Raw genomic sequence first — 23,657 nt, 5'->3', positions numbered from 1 at the left:
TTTTTCAAACTTGAAATTGATTTAGGACATAGCTGGCATTAAAAAAAACAAAATCTGGTAGAAGAAAACAGATTAGAAAATATCAGAGTGCACTACATCACGACTCAATCATACATATATACACACCTGTAAGAAAAGTTCCAGGAAGCAATGCTTACCCTTCTTACAGTAGGTATATATATATACAGGCGTGAAGTAAAAAATGTATGCTAAGGCCATATCAATTCAGTTGGGTCATGGCTTTATGAGGTACAGAACAGGGAAAGGAAATTGGGGACCTGGGTTGGTAAAGGATTATGAAATGTTTAGCATGTCAAACCAAAAAGGTAGGCTTTATTCTATAAGCAATGGAAAACCATCAGAAAAGTTTTAAGTGAGGAGAGGAATGGACGATCCAATTTTTCGAGTACAGAGAAAAAACTGGAGAGGGAGGAGATTAAAAGTAGAGAGAGCTTCCCTGGTGGCGCAGTGGTTGAGAGTCCGCCTGCCGATGCAGGGGACACGGGTTCGTGCCCCAGTCCAGGAAGATCCCACATGCCGCGGAGCGGCTAGGCCCACGAGCCATGGCCGCTGAGACTGTGCATCCGGAGCCTGTGCTCTGCAGCGGGAGAGGCCACAACAGTGAGAGGCCCGTGTACCGCAAAAAAAAAAAAAAAAAAAAAAGTAGAGAGAAGTTAGGAAGCTGTTAAAATAGTCCAAGAGGGACTTCCCTTGTGGCGCAGTGGTTAAGAACCCGCCTGCCAATGCAGGGGACACAGGTTCGAGCCCTTATCTGGGAAGATCCCACATGCCACGGAGCAACTAAGCCCGTGCGCCACAACTACTGAGCCTGCATTCTAGAGCCGGCAAGCCACAACTACTGAGCCTGTGTGCCTAGAGCCCGTGCTCCACAAGAAGAGAAGCCACCATAATGACAGGCCCGCACACCGCAATAAAGAGTAGCCCCTGCTTGACACAACTAGAGAAAGCCTGCGCGCAACAACAAAGACCCAATGCAGCCATAAATAAATAAATAAATGGGGGGGAAAAAATCCAAGGGAGTTCCCTGGTGGCTTAGTGGTTAGGATTCCAGGCTTTCACTGCCATGGCCTGGGTTCAATCCCTGGTCGGGGAATTGAGATAATGGAGATGGAGATTTTCATTAAAAGATTTAGGAAGGTAAAGCAAGCATACTCCAAAAAAAATTAATAATAATAAAAAAAGATTTAGGAAGTAAAACTGCCAGAACTTGGTGACTATGTGAAGGTTGGAGATAAAGAAGGCATCAAAAATGATGCCCAGCTAAATGCAATATGGTATCCTGGATCATATCCTAGAACAGAAAAAGGACGTTAGTGGAAAAATCAGTGAAATCTGAATGAAGGCTGGAGTTTAGTTAATATCAATACTAATGTGCCAACCAATGTTGGCTTCTTAGTTTTTACAAATGTTAACATGTTAACATCAGGGGAAACTAGGTGAGGGGTATAAGGAAACTGTTATCTTTGCAACTTTTCTGCAAAACCAAATTTATTCCAAAATAAGCTTATCAAAGATAAATGATGCCTAGGTTTCTGCCTTGGGCACTTGGGAGCTGGGGGCTGATGGTAAGGCTTAGATTTAGACATGCTGAGTTTGATGTCCCTATGACCAGAGGGTGAGATACCTAGAATTAAGTGTATCTTGAGCTCAGAAAAGAGATCTGGATTGGAGAAAACAGACTGGAAGTCAGGGTGGGCTGGTGGGCTTGCCTATGAGAGTGCCCTGGGGACACTTATATTCAAAGGCAGAGAACAATTTCATTCCTCGTGAGGCTTGGATGCAGAATAACAAGTTTATCAATAATTATGTACTTATTGAGCACTTACCACATACCAGGCCCTGTTCCAAATGCTTTATATTTGCACATGGAATCCTCATACAATTTTAACCATTCTACAGATGGGAAAACCATGAAGCAGGACTGCTCATGCCTTAGTAGTGGCACTCAACTGGGGCAAGCCTAAGAATCACCTGTGGAGTTTTAAAATAGATGCCTTGGAAAGAGATTCAGGAATCTAGCCCAAAGCCCACACCTATGCATACCGATGGTGGTGTTTGATGATAAACCAGCTGTGGTCATGTGAATCATCTCTTTTGCCCATTTAGTCAATGATTAGCTTGTCATTGGTAAATGATTAGCATTTACCATTGGTGTATTAAAAAGTGTACGACATTCAATTTGATATTAATCCAATACTGTTAATACAAATGTGCTGATCTATACGGAGTATCTTAGAGAGATGGTATATTTCGCCTCAGATAAACCCAAAACCTATTGTATGTGGTATTACGAGTAGCACAGAATGGAATAAAGTAGGGCTTACCTTAGTTTAAGACCAAATGGTGCTCACAGTATGGTTCCCAGACCAGCAGCATCAGCATCAATTGGAAATATTAGAAATGTAAAATCTCAGGCCACACCCTAAACTACAGGAGTAGGACCCAGCAAGCTGTGTTTGTAAGGAAGCTGGGATGCATGCTAAAGTTTGAGGACGACTGCTCCAAAAAAGCTTCAATCTGGTGGTTCTCTATCATCACCTAAGATTAGAAGCTTTAAAAAAATATTCCTAGTTTAGGCCCCAAACCTGTTTGTTAGAATCTGGGAGTGAATGCAGCCTAATCATGTAGACTAAAAAAGAAAACTCCCCAGGTGACTCATACATACATCTGGTTAAGAACCACTGTTTTAGTGGCACCAATCAAAAAATATCTACATTACTCATTTCCAAAAAGCTAGGTTAGGAAGTAAAACAGATACCTGGTTAACCACCTACGGTACACCAATTTCATGGAATATTATCCAACCGTCAACAACAATAAGGTAGTTATTTAGGTACTGATATAAAAACAATCTCCAACACAGTGTTAAATGAAAAAAAGCAATATGCAGAACATTTAAAAATTTTTTAAAAGGGACGTGGGCATGCACGTATTTTATACAAGAACAGCATATCTCTTAAAGGTTAGATAAGAAATTAGTAGCTGAAGTTTCCCCTGGGAAGGGAAGAAGGTGATTAAATTATAGGGATGGGAGAAACATTTTTACTGTGTGTTTTTGTACTGTTTACATTTTTTTTTAATGGCCCAATAACAATTTTTTGGGGGGGGGAGGGTTCTTCTAGACGTTTTACAGTTTTATTTTTTATTTATGTTTCTTTCTTTTTTTTTTAATTGGGGTATAGTTGTTTTACAATGTTGTGTTAGTTTCTACTGTACAGCAAAGTGAAGTAGAGTTCTCTGTGCTATCCACCTGGTTTTTATTAGTTACTTATTTTATACATATTAGTGTATGTATGTCAATCTATAGGTACATATATTACTTATTCAAATTAATTAAGTTAAAAATGTTTAAGCTTAGGGGCAATAAAGAACCACTGCTTTAGAGGGAATGAAACATTAGCAAGCAAGCTGTCAGCTGCTAAAGGGCAATCAGAGCATTAATGAAGGGAAAGGGGCAGGAGGAAAGACAGTCCCGGCAAAAAGTCCAATGCAGGTAATCCTCCCTCCACTTCCTTCCTGAGGTGATGTTAGGTAAACTGAGACTCAACCCAGAGCACTCAATTTATCCATAGTCAGCTTTATTCTGAAATAACCATCTATGGAGAGCACACATCAAAAGAGTAGAAAAAAATAAAGGAGCCCATCAAAAAAAGTTCCCTGGCAAGTGGGAGGGAGGGCATGACGTTAGGAGCCCTGTTTAGGGAAGGAAATGTTGTCCAGGTCGTGGATGCCATTCTTGTCAATGATTCGAACACTGAAGGCTGGCAGATTCAGAATGAAGCGTTTCTGGAGCTGCAGAGAAACATGAAGGAAATCAGTCAACAAGTTTTTATTGAGAACTAACTGTGGTCCAGGCTCTGTTCTAGGCACTGGGCATATAAGCAGATAATAATCTCTGCTTTTGTGCCGCTGGTATCCTATTGGAGGCAGTTGGTACCAGGACACTGAGGAAAGCCCAAACTGCAGGTGGAGGCTGACTGGAAGGTAGTGAGCAAGAGCTGAGGGCTTGACTCTGGTCAGTCAGCTGATGAAGAATGAGACAATCTAATGCTCTATTCCTCACAATTTGCCACTAATTAGCCTGGTAAACAGACTTCTCTTTTAAAGTGTCTCAAGGTAACAAGCCAACCAAGGAGCGACTGCCCTAGGAATAAGCTTTGGACCAAAGCCATGTACTCCTAGGTCCCAACAGTTTGCTCCAGTCACCCGCCCACATTATAAGGACCAGATGTGTATGTGTTTGTGTGTATAGCTGGGGGGTGGTGGGAAGGATGGCCTCAGAACTACTCTTGGAACAACTCCTGCTTCTGTCTCCTCCAATACAAGCTAACCTGTCATTAAAGAAACACCTCTGGGCTTTCATGAGACTCTTTGCTTGAGAGGCTATTCCAAAGGAGCTGTGGTCTATGTGCATAAAACCAGACGGCCCCCATTAACCTGGCTGGAGATTATTGAGAAACACAGCTGGAGGAAATCTTTGCTTCTGTGGGAGACTCTTCCTGGACACCTCACTTAATCTCTAGATAGAAGGCACAAAGCTCCATGTGCTCCCTTAGGGGCATATCCTGGACATGTACACCTCTCCAGGCCTAAGCCCTCTCTCTCTTGATGTTTCCCATCTCCTTTACAGATGAGGACTGGACAGCAAGAACCATTTCCATTTCTACCGTCCTCTCTGGCTGATGACTCCTGTGTCCAGACACCAGCTAAAAGATCAAGAAAAGGTGACAATAAGGAAATGTGGGTTTATAAAATAATCATATTTAGGATCCTTGAGGAATAAAGTCTCAAAGCATTCGATATTCCAGTGGCTTCTTCCTGGCAGCCCCTTGCAACACTTGGGGCTGCTGGACTAATACGGCCTCGTGGCTGAATGGTTAATAAGAAAAGCACATGAGTTTATTCTCAGCTTCTGCTTTGGAAAGGGGATTTACAAACAAGAGGAAAAAGTGGCACTATGGACTGAAAATGACAGGCTTGTGTAAGAGGCAAACTGACATTACTGTCCAATGCTACCACCTGCTCTCAACCTCCTACTCTCTTCTCACTAGACCACGAATTCAAGTTCATCCTTAGGCTACAAGAACAGTAGAAGAATTAAAAAGCCTACAGGAGCTGCTTTCTTTTCCTCCTCATCTTCCATTCATACCCCAGAGCCTTAGACTCCTAGGAGTAGTATTGGAATGGGCAGGGCCTGTGTTCCTGGCCTCATAAACTAAGGGCTGCTCTCCCCTACTGCCCAAAGCCTCTTAGTTACCTTCTATGGCCTCCTGAATTCCCAGCAGAGGCTTTCCCTCCCAAACTTACGTACTATTAAGGGAACAGACTTTTTTTGGGGGGGAGGGGGCTGCATTTGGTCTTCGTTGCTGTATGCAGGCTCTCTCTAGTTGCAGCGAGTGGGGGCTACTCTTCGTTGAAGAGCAGGGGCTCTAGGCACAAGGACTTCAGTAGTTGTGGCTCGCGGGCTCAGCAGTTGTGGCTCACGGGCTCTACAGTGCAGGCTCAGTAGTTGTGGCACACGGACTTAGTTGCTCCACAGCATGTGGGATCTTCCCAGACCAGGGATCAAACCCGTGTCCCCTGAGTTGGCAGGCGGATTCTTAACCACTGCACCACCAGGGAAGTCCCCAAGGGAGCAGACTTTATGACAACTCCAGGTAGCACAAAAATAGAGCAGGTATAAAATCTAGCACAATAGTTCTTAAAGTATGGCTCCAGTTACCACCTGCAGCAAAATCATTTGGGACTGCTGGTTAAAATATTCTCAAGATCTACACCAGGACCACTGAATCAGAATTGGGTGGAGAGTGTGAATCTGCCTTTTTTAAGAAACAAGCTCCCCAGATGATTCTTATACATGCTAAATTTTGAGAACCACTAGTCTGGATGAACCAAAAAGAAAATTAATTAAATTATAAAATTGACATTGATGAGAAGGTGACCCATGAGTGAAAAAAATAAGCTTGTTATGTACCAAACTCTACCCCTGGTAGCAACTTCACATCTGGTTAGTGGATATTTATTATACCTTCTGGCAAGGATCAGAAAAAATGCAACTGAGGAATGGGAACAATATTGGCAAACAGAGAGACAAAACATTCCTTTCAGGATCCCATGGGAGCTACTCACCTCCTCCAGACATTTCCTAAGAAGCTCCACTGCCTTCTCACGTGAGATAGCTGAAAGAGAACACAGAGGCCAGGCACTCAAGGTGCTGACATTAAGTCCAACGCTCTGCTGCAACTTTTGACTAAGTTTCACATGTTTCCAGGTCAGCATATGCCACACAAATGCCACACAACAGAAAAGGCAAAAAAACAACAAAAAAAGCCTAGCCTTCTGGCTTTCAACGAACTTATTCCATATGCAGTTGAGGGTGCCCCACACCCAATGCTCAGGCAGCCACAAGCCATTGCAAATTGATTTGCTACAGAGAAGGGAGAGCATGACGGAATTCTGCCTCCCATGGCCAGGGCTTGCCTCTAGAGAAGTCCAGCGGCCTGCCTCTTCGTTATAGCCCATCCCCCAACTCCCAACGCCCCCAGCCCCCCTTTAGACCAGGGCTTAAATCAGCTCCATCTGCCCTAGCCAGCTGCAAATCAGGGAAAGGGAGGCCAGGGCCAGTATTTTAGCCTCACTTTGCCAGCTGGGCCTCAGTTTAACAATGGAATGAGAATTCATAGGATGGGGCTGAGTCTCTCATAAAATAGGAGCCAAAGGAACTGTCCACAGGCATGGCAAACTGGGATGACATATTACGCAGTTAGGCTTCAGGGGTGGTTGGTGGTTATTTTGGTGGGCAAATCAGCTGTATTACTGACAGACGCCAAATCAAGAAGCAGTCACTAGGAGGCCAGGCTAATTCTTTTTAGGATGTGGCCTGGAGCTCTGGCATGGCTGAGGCTGAGTGAGAGGGCAGCACCAAAAAAGGAATGAACAAGCCAGATTCTTACTATACTGACAGGGATGAATGGAATGTAAGGAGAAAACTGGTTATCTGTGCTACATCTATAGCTTGTAAAAGCTGAGAATCCCGACTGCCTACTGCTCACAGTGGCTGAAGTTGAGGTTAGGATTGGGGTCAGAAAATAGAACTTAACACAAAAGCATCCCAGTGTCTGGAGGTTTGCCAAGCTGATGGTTCATGGACAAGTAGAGAGCCAGCTTTTTCTTGTAGGAGAGGGTAGCCATTAGGTGATAAGAACCAAGGGAACAGCTCAGGCTATGGCCCTAGAAAGCTTTGATATTTAAGAAAAGAAACCCTCAGTTGTCAAGCTGGAGACCTGTTCATCACCACAAGCTCAAAACAAACATTCAAACCACTTGGTTTACTTGCTAATTCTTTACACCTGAGAAGCTAATGAGCACCTAACTAGGGCAAAATGAGTGAAAAAACTGAACTTATGTAACTGAAGAATTATAGTTTTACTCCAACTCCCCTTTAAAACAAAACAAAACCCAGCTCTGGGCATATGCAATACCTCGTTTTATCTGGCAGAAGAGGGAGTTCGATCAGCTTTTCCATAACCCTAATGACCTACAGGAGAAAGCTTCCAGAGGGCACCTGCATGTACTTCTTAGGATCCATCCTCCTTTCAAGCCCTGGCCACCCAACTCCAGGGGGTTGTGCACAAAACCAGGAAACAGCTGAGGACAGGGCTCTGCTACTGCTCCCTACACTTAGAGAGCTGAAACTTACTTGGTGTGTAATACCGGTCCAGGATACTGAGAGTCAGGAAGGCACCATAGCCGTGGGCTGCAAAAGGGGCTTTTGCCAAGGCTGCCAGGTAGTCCATGTAGTAGAGCGCTGGACCCTCATGCTCATCATAGCCAGCCAGGAGGAGGTTGACATGATATGGGGTCTGCAAAGGAAAGACACTGCAAAGTGATGGTCAAAGCGATAACACCAACACCTCTCCTCATGGAAATAGGAACGTTCCAACTCTTGATAAATAAGAAAATAGCAGCAGCTGAGTAAATCATGATGAAAGTAAAGATTTAGACAAATCTAAAGGACCCAGAGTGTGGTCAGAGGTAAAGGGAGGTCAGCTTGTTTTCTCTGAACAGAAGAGTATTTGGAGCACTTTAAGGTATGTGAAAAAGCTGCTGCTTAAAGCCCATGGACCAAAACCTGTTACAAAAGCATTTCAAAGGCAAAGCACGGGTGTTCTTGTATTGTTCCTAATAGCTGAAACCAACACACACAACTCTGAGAGTGTCAGGCCACAGGCTAAAGAAAGCTGCAGCTCCAACCACATCATCCAAAAGAAGAAGGCTCGGTCTGGACAACTGGACCAAAATCTCAAATGGTAAACTGGAAGGAAAGGGAACCCTCCAACACTGTTGGTGGGAACGTAAACTGGTGCAGCCACTATGGAAAACAATATGGAAGTTCCTTTAAAAGCTAAAAACAGAGCTACCATACGATCCAGCTATTCCACACCCGGGTATATGTCCAGAAAAGACAAAACTCTAATTCAATACACGCACCCCAATGTTCATAGCAGCACTATTTACAATAGCCAAGTCATGGAAACAACCCAAGTACCCATCAAGAGACGACTGGCTTAAGAAGATGTGGTACATATATACAATGGACCATTACTCAGCCATAAAAAAGACTGAATTATTGCCATTTGCAGCAACATGGATGGACCTAGATAATACTTAGTGAAGTAAGTCAGAGAAAGATAAATATTATATGATATCACTTATATGTTGAATTTAGAAAATAATACAAGTGAATCTATATACAAAACAGAAACTAACTCACAGACATAGAAAATAAACTTACGGTTACCAAAGGGGAAAGGAAGCGGGGGTATACATTAGGAGTATGGAATGAACAAACTACTACACATAAAATAGATAAGCAACAAGGATTTACTGTATAGCATAGGGAACTATATTCAAAATCTTGTAATAACCTATATTGGAAAATAATCTGAAAAAAATAGTATATATAAAACTGAATCTTTTTTTTTTTTTTTTTTGCGGTACGCGGGCCTCTCACTGTTGTGGCCTCTCCCGTTGCGGAGCACAGGCTCTGGACGCGCAGGCTCAGCGGCCATGGCTCACGGGCCCAGCCGCTCCGTGGCATGTGGGATCTTCCCAGACCAGGGCACAAACCTGTGTCCCCTGCCTCGGCAGGCGGACTCTCAACCACTGCGCCACCAGGGAAGCCCAAAACTGAATCATTCTGCTGTATACCTGGAACTAACATAATATTGTGTATCAACTATAAAAAAAGAAAAGATTTTTTAAAAAAAGAAAAAAAGAAACAAGTCTTGCAGTAGGGAAGGGTAGAAAGTCTCAAACATTTAAGTCAAATCACTAAACTTTTTTTTTGGCTGTGTCACACATCTTGCACGATCTTAGTTCCCTGAGCAGGGATCGAACCCACGCCCCAGGTGGTGAAAGCTCAAAGTCCTAACCACTGGACCGCCACGGAATTTCCAAATCATTAAACTTTTAATGCAGACAGTAATAATGGAAGTTCATAAATACAAAGAAATGTGGTAACTCTAGAAGAACTGTAGATTTAGGTGAAATGCTAATATTTTTCTAATATAATAAGGCTCTGCTAAGGTAACTAAGAAGTAATTTTTATCAGTGAGATAAACAGTACTTATAATAACCTATTTATAGGTATCCTTTCTTTGTATTACCTGCAAGTCTAAAAATGCAAGTTTCTACAGAGAACCTTAACTCTGTCTGCCTTGCTCTTCATCTCCAAATGGATGATTCTTTTTCTACACCAGGTGGGCCATTTACCATGGCCTGTCTATGCTGCCAGGCATCAGCGGTGAGACTCCCATGTAAAATGTCTTCCTTTTTCTGTGCAAAGTGTGTTTTCCCTCTTGCATTTGGCACAGTGGCTAGTGAGCAGGCCTTGCCCATGGTTATATGTCCCTCCCTAAACTTATACATTCGATTAAATGCACATTAAATGAAATCAAATACATTTATGCATCCTATTATGGGGCATAAAGTAATAACAGCTAATGGTCTTAAAAGTGATGCTTTGTATTCTTTGAACACTGATTAACATGGGCACTTGGCAGCCTGAAGAAACATTCTAACTCATGTTAGAAGGACACATGAAAATATCATGTACTTACTTGGAATTCCAAGCCAGCTGTGCTAAGTAATATTTCCCTTAGACTACAGAGTAGCCCTAACCTGCAAACAAGTTTCTGCCTTGGGGATAAGATGGTGAATAGTCTCAGGGCTTAAGAATTGACCAGCAATAGTCAAGTCTTTAGAGAAAATAATCTGCCTATCACATTTCCCAGTAAGTAGCGTGCTACACTTTGCCAGGCTCTGGAATTCTCTGCCACATTCTGTGACTACATTCTTAGTAAGTCTGACCTTAGGCAAGACACTTAACCCCTATGAGCATATGTTTCCTTATGTGTAAAACTGAGTTAATTAATCCTTCCCCTTTCTGTCTTCTATGAAATATGGTGAGAAAAAAATAATAGAGGTGAGGCATCCCAAACTCCGGAAGAAAAAAATGCTACCTGAATTCTTAGTAGATTAGCTATACCCCAGTCTCCTTTTGACAGCTTACCACTTTAAACAACAACAACAAAAAAGTCTAAATTACCTAAAAATAAAAAATATATAATATATATATTTTTAAACTGTGAGAATAGTAATGCAAAGTCAGGCAGATAAAGAATACTGTAGTGTTCTTATAGTTAAAATTCGAATAGCAAAACAGAGAGAGAAATATACAGCAAGGAGATTCTAACTGGTTTCCTTCCCCAAGAGGTTTAATAATATAGTTTCTTACCTATCACAAAGTAAGTTCATCTTTTTGCTATGAGGATAACTCTACTCTTCTCCATTCACTGGAGAATACTCCTCTTACGGCTACCCAAAACAATTTTATCAAGTTGCAATGGTATATTATGGATCCACCAGATAACTAGAGACCTAACCAGCAGAACCCTCATATGCTGTCTCCAGTGAGGCTCTTGCCCACACTTAAACTGTATTTAACACAATTAATGTGATCTTTAAAAGCCACCACCAAAAAATTTTTACATGAAGATGTCAACGGAATTTCAGAAGCAAACTGTATTGCTTAACTGGTCTATATAATATCATTTATTTATGCTTAAGCATCTGACACACACACACATCAAAGCTGGTATTCAGAAGCTATAACACGTGGTATAGAAGATAACTCATAAATTATTCTGTGACTTCGAATCATCAACTTTTGCATGTGTGAGATGCTTAAGCATAGATAAATGGTGTTATTTAGACTAATTAAATCAATACATCTGTGCAACAACTTGCAGTTTCTGAAATTCTTTTGACAATGCTCCATCAAAGATCTCTGGCTCACACTATTTTTTTTCTTTTAATTTCAAATAAAGTCTTGTATACTGCCACTCTCTTACTCCTCTAAGAATCATGACATTCAAAGTGACAAAGCCATAGTGATGGGTCTCTTGACTGTTCCATTTCCTCATATTCTTGATGCAACAGTGTTTTCCTGGAATAAGACAAATTCCAAGCCATTCGATTTTGTGAAACTCTTACAGCATATACATGTGTGACTGTGGTGTGTTTAGGAAAACATATAGTATGTATAAGACACAATCCACCTATTCAAATATTTATACCAATTATAAACTCCATGAAGGCAGGATTGTGTCTGGCTTGTTCAATGATGTATAAGCATATAGTATATGTTCAGTAAATATTTGCTGAGTGAATAATAATCATACCAGAAGGCATTATATATGTTTTTGTTTTGTTTTTTTTTGTGGTACACAGGCCTCTCACTGTTGTGGCCTCTCCTGTTGCGGAGCACAGGCTCCGGACGCGCAGGCTCAGCAGCCATGGCTCACAGGCCCAGCCGCTCCGTGGCATGTGGGATCTTCCCGGACTGGGGCACGAACCCGCGTCCCCTGCATCGGCAGGCAAACTCTCAACCACTGCGCCACCAGGGAAGCCCTATATATGTTTTAATACATATATGGCTAATGCCTAGTATCACAAGAAGAAAGATTAAGAAAATCACTAAACAAATGTCAGAAAGTGATAGGTCCTACTTCTGAGAACTGGTTGAAGCTTAAGTTGACTGCCAGTATCCTATGATTGCACATAATATTGCTGCTTTTTTCTAGGCTCCTAGGTCCTTCTCTTCCTACTTTTCTTTAGACATAGGTTGCTAAGTAAGTAAAAAAATTATGCTACAGGCATTTAGAATTAAATGAAGAGAACGGTAGCTTATATATCTCAGGAAGAAACAGCTGGACTACATTACAGTTAGACCCGAGTTTGAAATCCAGCTCTATTACCAGACGTGTAGCTTTAGAAAAGTTAGTAACCTAACCTCTCTGAAAATGTTTTCATTGAAAACATGGGATAATACCTACTACAAAAAGGCTGCACTGAAGACTCAAAGAGATAATGCATATAAACAAGCATAGTACCCAAAACATAATAAAGCCTCAGTAAATGCTAAAGTAATTACTAGGAAACACAATCACCTATGAAGTTCACAGTGTCCATGAAATAAACAGGGTAAGCACTCAAGAGAAGCCCATCCACTCCTAGCACTGAGATATAAGATAAATTCCTCATATAGTCAAATATACCCCAAAGAGCCAAAACAATCTTGAAAAAGGAGAACAGAGCTGGAGGAATCATGCGCCCTGACTTCAGACTATACTACAAAGCTACAGTAATCAAAACAGTATGGTACTGGCACAAGAACAGACACACAGATTAACAGAATAGAAAGCCCAGAAATAAACCCATGCACTAGAAGTCAATTAATCTATGACAAAGGAGGCACAATGGAGAAAAGACAGCCTCTTCAAAAAGTGGTGCTGGGGAAACTGGACAGCTACATGTAAAAGAATGAAATTAGAATATTCTCTAACGCCATATACAAAAATAAACTCAAAATGGATTACAGACCTAAATGTAAGACTGGATACTACAAAACTCCTAGAAGAAAATACAGGCAGGACACTCTGACATAAATTGCAGCAATATCTTTTTGGATCCGTCTCGTAGAATAATGGAAACAAAAATTAAAATAAACAAATGGGACCTAAACTTAAAAGCTTTTGCACAGCAAAGGAAAACATATACAAAATGAAAAGATAGCCTATGGAATGGGAGAAAATATTTGCAGAAGATGCTACCAATAAGGGATTAATTTCCAAAATATACAAACAGCTCATACAACTCAACAAAAAATGGGCAGAAGACCTAAAGAGACATTTCTTCAAAGATATACTGATGGGGACTTCCCTGGTGGCACGGTGGTTAAGAATCCACCAGCCAATGCAAGGGACATGAGTTCGAGCCCTGGTCCGGGAAGATCCCACATGCCACGGAGCAACTAAGCCTGTGTGCCACAACTATTGAGCCCGCGTGCCACAACTAAAGCCTGTGTGCCTAGAGCCCATGTTCCGCAACAAGGGAAGCCACCGCAATGAGAAGCCCGCGCACCACAATGAAAAGTAGCCCCCACTCACTGCAACTAAAGAAAGCCGGCATGCAGCAACAAAGACCCAATGCAGCCAAAAATAAATAAATAAATAAAAATTTTAAAAATTGGCCATTATTTATTTATTTTTTTTTTTTGCGGTATGCGGGCCTCTCACTGTTGTGGCCTCTCCCGTTGCGGAGCACAGGCTCCGGACGCACAGGCTCAGCGGCCATGGCTCACGGGCCCAGCCACTCCACGGCATGTGGGATCTTCCCAGACCGGGGCACGAACCCGTGTCCCCTGCATCGGCAGGCGGACTTTCAACCACTGTGCCATCAGGGAAGCCCAAAAATTGGCCATTATTATTATTATATATATTAAAAAAAAAAAGACATACTGATGGCCAAAAAGCACATGAAAAGATGCTCAACACTGCTAATTATTAGAGAAATGCAAATCAAAACTACAATGAGGTACCACCTCACACCCATCAGAATGGCCATTATTTTAAAATCTACAAATAATAAATGCTGGAGAGGGTGTGAAGAAAAGGGAACCCTCCTACACTGTTGGTGGGAACGTAAATTGGTGCAGTTACGGAGAACAGTATGGGGGTTCCTTAAAAAACTAAAAATAGAGTTGCCATATGATCCGGCAATCCCACTCTTGGGCATATATTCAAAGAAAACTCTAACTTGAAAAGATACATGACCCCAATGTTCACAGCAGGACTATTTACAATAGCCAAGATATGGAAGCAACCTAAATGTCTATCAACAGATGAATGGATAAAGAAGATGTGGGCTGTGTGTGTGTGTGTATATACACACACACACACACACACATATACATACACACACACAATTATTAATCAGTCATAAAAAAGAATGAAATAATACCATCTGCAGCAACATGGATGGACCCAGAGATTATCACACTAAGTGAAGTCAGTCAGACAGAAAAAGACAAGTATCATATGCTATCACATATATGTGGAATCTAAAAAAATGATACAAATGAACTTATTTACAAAACAGAAACAGACTCAGACATAGAAAACAAGCTTACGGTTACCACAAGGGAAGGGGGGCATATATTTGGAATTTGGGATTAATAGATACAGATATATAAGGATCTACTGTATAGCACAGGAAACTACATTCAGTATCTTTTAATAACCTATAATGGAAAAGAATCTGAAAAAGAATATATATATATATATATATATATATCTGAATCACTTTGCTGTACACCTGAAACATTATAAATCAACTATACGTCAATAATATTTTTTTTAATTTTTAAAGGAAAATAAATAAAATTTTAAAGGAAAATAAACAAACACCTCATATACATCTTCCTAAAGGGATATGGTGGGAATTTTATAAAAAGTGCCCAGCACACTGCCTGACACATGGTAGAAATATATGACAGTTTCCTTCTCTCTCCTTCCTGGACTCTTGGAAGGAGCCCTAAGGTGAAGGTATTCATTGTCACAAACATTCATAAGCACCGACACTTCGAGCATACCTACTTCACAGTACACCCACCCTAACCTATCTTGAAATTGACACAGGCACAGAGACATTTTCCTGGAAGCCTGAAAAAACAAAAACAACAAATCCTACATCCAGATTTGGAGAGCAAATTACCACTTATTAAGTACCTTCATACTATTTCCACCCTTACAGATATGTCCATCCTGAGTGCTAAGCCTCACTTTCTAGCTCCTTTTTCATCAGTTCCCTTCTTTCCCATGATCAGTACAACATGAGAATTTGCCGATTAACCTGAAGGAATGCGAACACTAATCAATCATGATAACATTGCCAGGAATCCTGTATCTTTTACGAAGTAATCCTTATCCTGTGCGTGATACAATCTGTCTTTAGTTGTCTCCACTATTCTAATTATTTAGATAGTAAGTCTAAGTAATAAAGCAAAGTTATGAGGTCCCCAAGGGGAGGAACAGTATCTATACATAACTCTGAACTAACCTAAACATCCGAGTGACCAATAAATGAATTTAAACATTTAGCTTAGACACTCTCTGTCCAATGGCCATGAGGATCACCATCAATGGTTTGCAGTACAAATGCCAACGTTCTTAGTTTTAAAGTTGTATCTATCTGACATACAAAGAAAAAAATTTAAATGATCCATCCTGGGAACTCAAAATGAACTTTAGTTTCTAAAATAAAATACCACCAAAATTTTGCCTCTTTTTACAAGTAGAGAAAGAAGAAAAGAAAAAAACCTAAATTGGTATCTCTTCCTCCCTTAAAAAAATACATGAGGTAAGCTTATATTTAAAATGAAGAGCTTTAAGTCATTTTGAGATTTCCTCATCTATACAACAGGGATAATAAGAGTATCCATCATTACGGGGTTATGGCAAGGTTTAAATAAATAAATGTAAACTGCTCAATGAAATGCCTGTTCCATAGTAATAACACCATCATCACCACCACCACCACCATCATTTTTAGGATCTGACAGCATTATTAACAGATCTGATTAGATAATAATAAGATCAAGAAGATGCACCAGGGAATTCCCTGGCGGTCCAGTGGTTAGGACTCCAAGCTTTTACTGTCAAGGCACTGGGTTCGGGTTCAATCCCTGGTCGGGGAACTAAGATCCCACAAGCCGCAAGGCGAGGCTCAAAAAAAACGAAGAAGAAGATGTACTAACTACCACAGAGTGCCAATAAATTATCCACCTTTTTTTGGTTGCTAAAAGGAATACAATTTAAGCCAGGGGAATTAGCCAATAAGCATATCTCTTATGTCCCTCTCCCTGGGATTGAAATGGACTTCCTAAGTACCCCTGAGCCCTGCAGAACTGAGTTCAGTTTCACTTTGTACATCTGAGCTCAGTTTCCTTGTACATTTGGGAGTGGGGGGTGTACATGGCACACACATGCAAACTTTCCTTCAGTTTGATGGAGCATTTCCTTCCCTCTAACTCTTGTGCATACAACTCCTTGTATATTCTCTCTCTCATGAAAAAGAAACACTGTAGTGATTAAGAAGAGTGTGAAATTCCATAAATTTTACAGCTCAAGAGAACAGTTGTGATAAATACACTGAAACAACAAAATCAGTGAAGAGAGTCTGGGCGGTGACAAGCAGCGGTGTGACATCTGGCGGAAGCCAAAGTCACAGCAAGGGGGAGAGGGGTGGGCGTGAGGAAGCATCCTGCTGAGCGTGGACACAGAAAAGGAGAGGAATTGACAGTCTTCCTTTGGAGCCAGGCCAGCCTTTGCCACCTCTAAATGAACAGGACGACGTCGCTATGAGTCAGGTGCCTCAGAGAACGATGCGGTTTCTTTTGCAATGTGCTGCACACCTTGGAACATTAAGCGTGTGAAGCATAATCCCATTCCTTGTGGGTCGGGAATTTGGTAGGAGAGGCAGAACCACCAACGGGACAAAGGATTTAGCTAATGATGACAGTGTTTCAATAAACAGACTTCTAAACAGAGTCTGGGCTTTGAAGGAAACAGTGCCTGCTCTTTCATTTAGTCCAGCCGATTGCCAAAGCTGCCTAAAATTCCATCTTTGGCACCGAGAATATTTCACAAAAATGCAGTTTACAGAGTTAGAAGGGATCTAAGGGCTCATCTAGTTTATCCAATGTCCCTCTCACAAATGTGGGGACTCGGGTTCAAAGAGGGGACAGTGACTTACCCTAAACCACAGGGCTAATTAGAGTCAGGACCAGAATTCAGGCTTTCTGATCCCAAGACTTGTGTGCTTTTCTAGGAAACGATGCTGCCTCCACAAAATGGAAATTAGTGTGAAAATATGATTCAATATGTAAATGTCAGTTTCACACTCAAATAGTTCAGAATGTACTATTTTGCATACCAGCATCTATTGTCCTCTATTTCATGTATTACATCTTATATGACCGATAATATTTTAAGTTTTAAAAGGGCAGGTTTAACGTCAGACCATTATGACTCCTCTAAAGGGTCTACAACTATGCAAGATATGTAGTAGGTACTAAATAAATAGATGCCAACACCTTAACTGCTTTGCCAATGCCCAGTTTTTCAACTTTGTTAATAAATAAAATGGATCCACTGCTATTTTCTTACACTGGTGCTCTGAACTCTGAATCAGGAGCTTGTTTCCAATAACCAATAGAATTTATTAGCTATCTCCTTTGGCTGGGTTTGGTGCTATAACTTTAAAATTTCAATGTCAATTTTGCCATTTTAATTAAAGAAAGACTTTGTACCTATACTGGAATTTCAATGTTCACTATTTAACACTTTTAAAAAATCTAAAAGATTACGGCAGCTTCCAACTGTCCTTGTGACCAAGTACTTTTCCCAGCTCTAAGAGATGATGGTTCTATGGATGGGGATAGGGCTGGGCAGGGGAAGAACTACTTATCCCTAATGCCTAAGCAATACAGAATCATTTGCACCTTGATTTTAATCCTCTCTGACAGAGTCCTTTTTAAGGAAACCCATCAATCTCTTTTTCTAATAACAGTGGTGACTATGCCTTAAGCAAAAACATAGAGTTTACAAAAGGCCTCAACCAAATCCTGCAAGAGTTCTCCGAGACTGCACAGGATAATTATGAAATGAGTAAATGCCCCAACCAACTTCCCTCTTGCATGTGGAATGTGAATACATTATAAATTCAATAAATGTTATTGAGCATTTACTATGTGAGAAGCATTGTGCCAGGTGACAAAGATGGAAACCTGGATCTGGAAGGAGCTGAGAAGGTAGACTGGAGTAGGAAAGATTTCAGATGGAGGAAACAGCATATGTGAAGGTAAAGAAACATGGAGGAACATGGAATATTTGGGTATTGGTGAATATGGGACATGTATACTTAGTGAATTAGATGATTTCAGTAAGAAGCAGAGAGGAAGTGGGATAACAGGAATTGAAACGATACTGTCACTGGCTTCCTAGACTAAAGAACATGAACTTCAGGGGAGTTCCCTGCTGGCCTAGTGATTAGGATTCTGGGCTTTCACTACTGTGGCCCAGGTCCAATCCCTGGTTGGGGAACTGAGATCCTGCAAGACATGCGGCTCAGCCAAAAAAAAAGAATATGAACATCAGTATGTAAACCATGGAGAAACCAGTGAAAACTGCTCCCATTCCCATGACAATACAAGCCTTTTTCATGTGTTAGAAAATTGCAGAAGCAGTAGGGATGGAGGGGGAGATATGGAATATAAGATATATCAATATTTAGAAAGTAGAATAGATAGGAGTTAATGAATAGTAGAACAGAAGATGAGGGAAAAAGAGGAGTTAAGAGAATGTTCAATAAACGGAAAGGTGGAGGAGCAATGTAAAAAACTCAACTGAGACCGAAAGAGGCTTAAGTTGAGCTGTTCAGAAGTAGCTGGAAAGAAAAAATAATGTATAGCTGAAATCATGAGACTGAATGAAGTCAGCCAGTTGGTAGGTTTTATTTATACAAACACACATTCCTAAGCTCACATGTGGAAGACAATAAAGGAAACAATTACAACAGGACACTATGGCGGAGGTATTCGTAGGTTGCCATGAGAGCACAAAGAAGCCCTCATGAGTGACGAACATATGTGGAGAAATACAGTTTCCCTGGAAAATGATAAACTGAGTTTTAACCAGCAATTAAGAGTTAGCCTTTTGGGCTTCCCTGGTGGCGCAGTGGTTGAGAGTCCGCCTGCTGATGCAGGGGACACGGGTTCGTGCCCCGGTCCGGGAAGATCCCACATGCCGCTGAGCGGCTGGGCCCGTGAGCCATGGCCACTGAGCCTGTGCGTCCGGAGCCTGTGCTCCGCAACGGGAGAGGCCACAACAGTGAGAGGCCCGCGTACCGCAAAAAAACAAAACAAAAAAAAAAAACAGCCTTTGGAGATGTGGAAGTACATTCAGGGGAGAATGACCAGCAAAGTGCTGGAGTAGGCAAAGGCAGAGATACAAGAGAGAACACACAGCAGGTTAGGGGAAGTACAAGTAATTCAGTATGAAACAGAGAATGCCAGTGAGAAAGGGGTGACAGGTAGGTCTGGAGACAAAGCAGAGGAATAAGTGAAAGAAGAGAGATGAAGCAGAGAGGCTAATTTCGAAGACTGTGTACACCTAAGTTGAAGAGAGCAGTTCTGGGAGCTGAGAAAAAACTGGCCTATTGCTCCTTCATGATCACAAGCTGGGACCAGTCCTGTTACCTACGGTTACCACTCAGAGGAAAAAAAGGAGGTACAATGTTGGAAGTTGAAAATAGTTTCCTCTTAATCTTGTGATGGAAAAAATAGTATGAGTTCAAACTGATCAGAATCAGAATACTAGACTGAGCTTCACCACAGAGAAGTTAAATTAAACTGACTTTCCTCATTCTTTCCTGCTTCAGATACACTCATCTTCTGTTGCACTAAAACACAAACCAGCCCATGTTTATAAATTCTCACACTAAATTAAAAAATAAGGAAGCAAGTGTGCCTCAAATGAAGCAAACCTTTTATTTCCAGAAGCCCAAGACAAAATAAAAGAAACTTACTCTGAAAATGAGGCTGTCTAACCAAGGTTTCCCATTTCTTTTGTCTGCCTTAGTTAATTCTCTGAAAGTGTATTTGGCATACTCGTTTGATGCTGGCAGATGCAAAGGCATAATATAAAAATTGTGTTCATTCTCCTTTAACAATGATTAGCTCATGTTCAAATATTTTTGCTTAACACACTGGCAAAAATTCTTATAATGGATGATTTCTTGAACTTAAGCTCAGGAACGTCACTGCATTTACAACCAACATTTTATTTTATTTTTATTTTTGGCCGCCCCGCGCAATTCCCTGACCAAGGACTGAACCTGTGCCCCTGGCAGTGAAAGTGCAGAGTCCTAACCACTGGACCACCAGGGAATTCCCACAACCAACATTTCAAACTTTAAAAGCAAAACACCTTTTAAATTATTATTTGAAAAACCTATGTTTTTAAAATGCCGTTAAGTCAAAAGTTAGGCATGTGTTTTTGTGAAAAAAAATAATAAAGGCTCAAGGTCAAAAGTGGCTTTATCGCTTTACGGTTGTGCTACAAAAGACAGTCCACTTGGTCTTGAAGTCTCAAGTGCCCCATTTGAACGTGGAGGACAGTATTGCTTGCCTGATAGCTGTGAGGGATGAAAAGTACTCATCTGTGTTAAAGTTCCTAGAAGAAGGCCTAGGAAGTAGTAGGTGCCCAATAAATGTCAAATGAATCTGAATTTTAGAAGCAAAAAATTAAACATTGTGTATATCTCAATTTTTAGCAAAATTATATTTTAAAGTTACCCCACAATAATTATGAAATTTCTGTAAATTTTACTTTCTAAAACCATCACTAACCCGAAGTTTGAATGGTTCTTCTATGAAAGTTGTAATCTTCTCGTAATTAGAAGTTTAGAAATTTAATGAGTTGAAATGCAACAAGGCACAGATGCCTTATTATACCAACTAGTTAACACAGTATTTGTTTTCTACATTAACTTTACTTGCTAATCAAAAATACTGCTTTCTCCCAAACATCAAAATAAAATCGCTGATTGTGCAATGGTAAAACCAACGATACCATGTCCGCAACAAGGCCACCTGAATTTTTTTTCATGAGCTGGCAGTGTCCAGGGAAAATATAAGACTCCATATACCTTTAAGTCAGTTCTCAAAAAATTCAAGTGCAGAAGCCACGCTCTGTACACCCCAAGGCATATGTATATTAAGTTGTACATGCTAAGCATGCCCATGAATATCTTTGTTTTGAGGGGTTTTTTTTGTTTTTTTTTGTGGGGGGGAGTTTGGCTATGCCACTCGGCTTACGGGATCTCAGTTCCCCAACCAGGGACTGAACCTGGGCCACCACAGTGAAAGCCCGGAATCCTAACCACTAGGCCACCAGGGAACTCACACCCATGAATATCTTTGCATGTTGAACATCTGAGCTGATTCATCTCCCTGAGTTAAGAAGTAAGTCTGCTGCTAAAGACTATTTAGGACTATATATAATTGTATATGTTTTCAGATGTCCACAGCAACTAGGAAATCCTGGGGAAAAGACTATTTAGAAGCCCTTCTAGGGACTTCCCTGGCGGTCCAGTGGTTAGGACTCTGTGCTCCCAATGCAGGGGGCACAGGTTCAATCCCTGGTCGGGGAACTAAGATCCCGCATGCCGCACAGTGCAGCCTAAAAAAAAAAAAAAGCCCTTCTATTAGAACACAGTGCTCCCCATTAGCAGCCTAGGTCCAACACAAGTTACTCCTACCTCTTCAATGGACATGAAAGCTCCACACTGGTCTCCCTGCTTTCTTCTACTTTCCCTAAATGCTCTACCAAAGAGTAGCCAATGATCTAACCAAATCTCATCTGATCATGTTAACCCCCTCTTAGCCAACAAGCTTCCAGAGAGGCCCATTGCTTTTAGCACAATGCTTTTTCATCAAAGTCCTCGTAACACGGACTACCTCTCTAGTTTCAATCTCTTACCATTCCCCTAAAACCCTGAGCCATATTTAACAAACTACTTGAGATTATGGATTTTGTATATGTGTTTATAGTAAAAACTATATAAGGCTATTTATTTCTATTCGTTTTCCCATCAACAGAGCCCTACTTTGTATTCTGTACTCCACTAGTTAAAACAGATAAAAAATTAGGAATAGGAGGTTCAGAGAACTATTTGTGCCTGCCCCAAACATCATTAGAAAATCACTGTGCCTAACCTAACCTGCTCTCTCACACTCCTTCAGGTCTGCGCCTCCAGTTTTCCTTTCTGTTTCATCTTTGCTTTAATGACAGCTGGTCCTTCAACGCTCAAGTTAGGCTCTATTCGCAGAGCAACTACCTGTAAGGCTACTGCAGTACTTGTCACTCTGCAGTACAGTTGACTATTTACTTCTCTATTGCCCCATCTGAAGGCACACACTGAGCTTTGCACCTCTGTTTCCTCAGCCCCAAGGACAATGCAGGCTGTAGATTTGTTGAATGGATGGCTATCAGCACCTATGGAACTTCTCAGCTGTACAAAACTGTACAAATTAGGAGGCATCATAAAGGGAAATGTGGAATTCTGGCAGGGCATTTCAGTTTATAAGGATTCAGAGATTATTTCCTCTCCCTTCCCTTTTTCTTTCCAATCTAGTTCATGCTATCTGCTCTATTGTCTACACTCAAAAGTAATGGTAAATCTGAACTTTTTTTCATTTTTAGCTCTTAAAAAATGTGTTACGCTTTCCTACCCCTTTACTCTTCCGTTTTATTCTCTTAAACTTTTTTGGTGGAACAACACACTCACATAAAAGTATGTAAAATATACATGTACAGCTTAATGAATAAACTGAACATACATTTAACTACAACCAAGGTCAAGAAACAGAACAGTCAACTATTTCTCCCTCCAAAGGCTTTCCATTCCCCTTCATTTTAGATAACTGTGGGAGAGAATAAAGAAAACCTCACAGTTTTTTGGATCAGCCCCTGAATTCATATCTCTGCGTGATCCTGGGCTACGGCAGGTAAAGAGAAGCAGTAAGATGCCAGGGTACATGTGTATTTCTATCTGTGAGTATGTGTGAGGGCGTGCCCCCACAGGCCAAGGCACTGGTTTAAAGCAATCTTAAAAGGTAGGGTAAATCTGTACTTCTAATGGTAAACACTCTGCGGCTTGGTAAAGCTGTACTCTGCTGCTTACAGCTTAAACCAAACCTTAACAGGAAACCACATAATTTTCAAGACACAAGTTTCAAAACAACACAAATTTAAGACCAATTACCTATGTTTGCTTCATCCCCATTGTGGATAGGAAAGATGCTTTAAGTGAAAAGTTGGCATTATGGGGTCACACAATCCCAGCCACCCAATAGGCTCATTCCATTCAACCAGAAGAGGGGTTCTCTATGCTCACAGCAGGCATACAACAGGGTAGCACATATATGCTCTCTGAGTGAGAAAGCAACACCTTCTCACATACAGCCCCCTGGAGAGAGATGGGGAAGGGGAGGGGGGAGGGCTTTACACCTGCAAACTCCTAACTCTGTCAGCGCTAGGACTGGGAAAAACAGCACATATTTTAAAAAAAGAAAAAAGGTTTCCTGATAAAGCCAGTAACTTTTTTTTTTTTTTTTTTGGCTCACGGGCCCAGCTGCTCCGCGGCATGCGGGATCCTCCCGGACCGGGGCA

At 41.2% G+C, this 23,657-nt stretch overlaps 1 protein-coding gene across 3 annotated transcripts in view; it reads right to left on the bottom strand.

Moving 5' to 3' along the window:
- Positions 1–3,578: 3,578 nt before the first annotated feature.
- PSMB2 (proteasome 20S subunit beta 2) overlaps positions 3,579–23,657 on the bottom strand; it is a 36,670-nt gene continuing 16,591 nt past the window's right edge. For 2 of the 3 annotated variants that reach the window (XM_022575213.3, XM_089896336.1), the window contains exons 4-6: positions 7,721–7,883; positions 6,151–6,200; positions 3,579–3,813 (exon numbers count right to left, since the gene is read on the bottom strand). In XM_022575213.3, coding sequence (XP_022430921.1) covers positions 3,706–3,813; positions 6,151–6,200; positions 7,721–7,883 — 321 coding nt within the window. In that variant the 3' untranslated portion in view covers positions 3,579–3,705. The remainder of the gene's footprint in view (positions 3,814–6,150; positions 6,201–7,720; positions 7,884–23,657) is intronic. The other variant, XM_089896326.1, reaches the window with a different exon arrangement.

Source organism: Delphinapterus leucas, chromosome 1, assembly GCF_059928025.1.
Source record: "Delphinapterus leucas isolate spDelLeu-1000000601 "Yukka" chromosome 1, BTC_Dleu_Yukka2, whole genome shotgun sequence".
Classification (NCBI taxonomy): domain Eukaryota; kingdom Metazoa; phylum Chordata; class Mammalia; order Artiodactyla; family Monodontidae; genus Delphinapterus; species Delphinapterus leucas.
The sequence above is the reverse complement of the archived record's forward strand: the minus strand, read 5'-3'. Positions and strand labels throughout refer to the sequence as shown.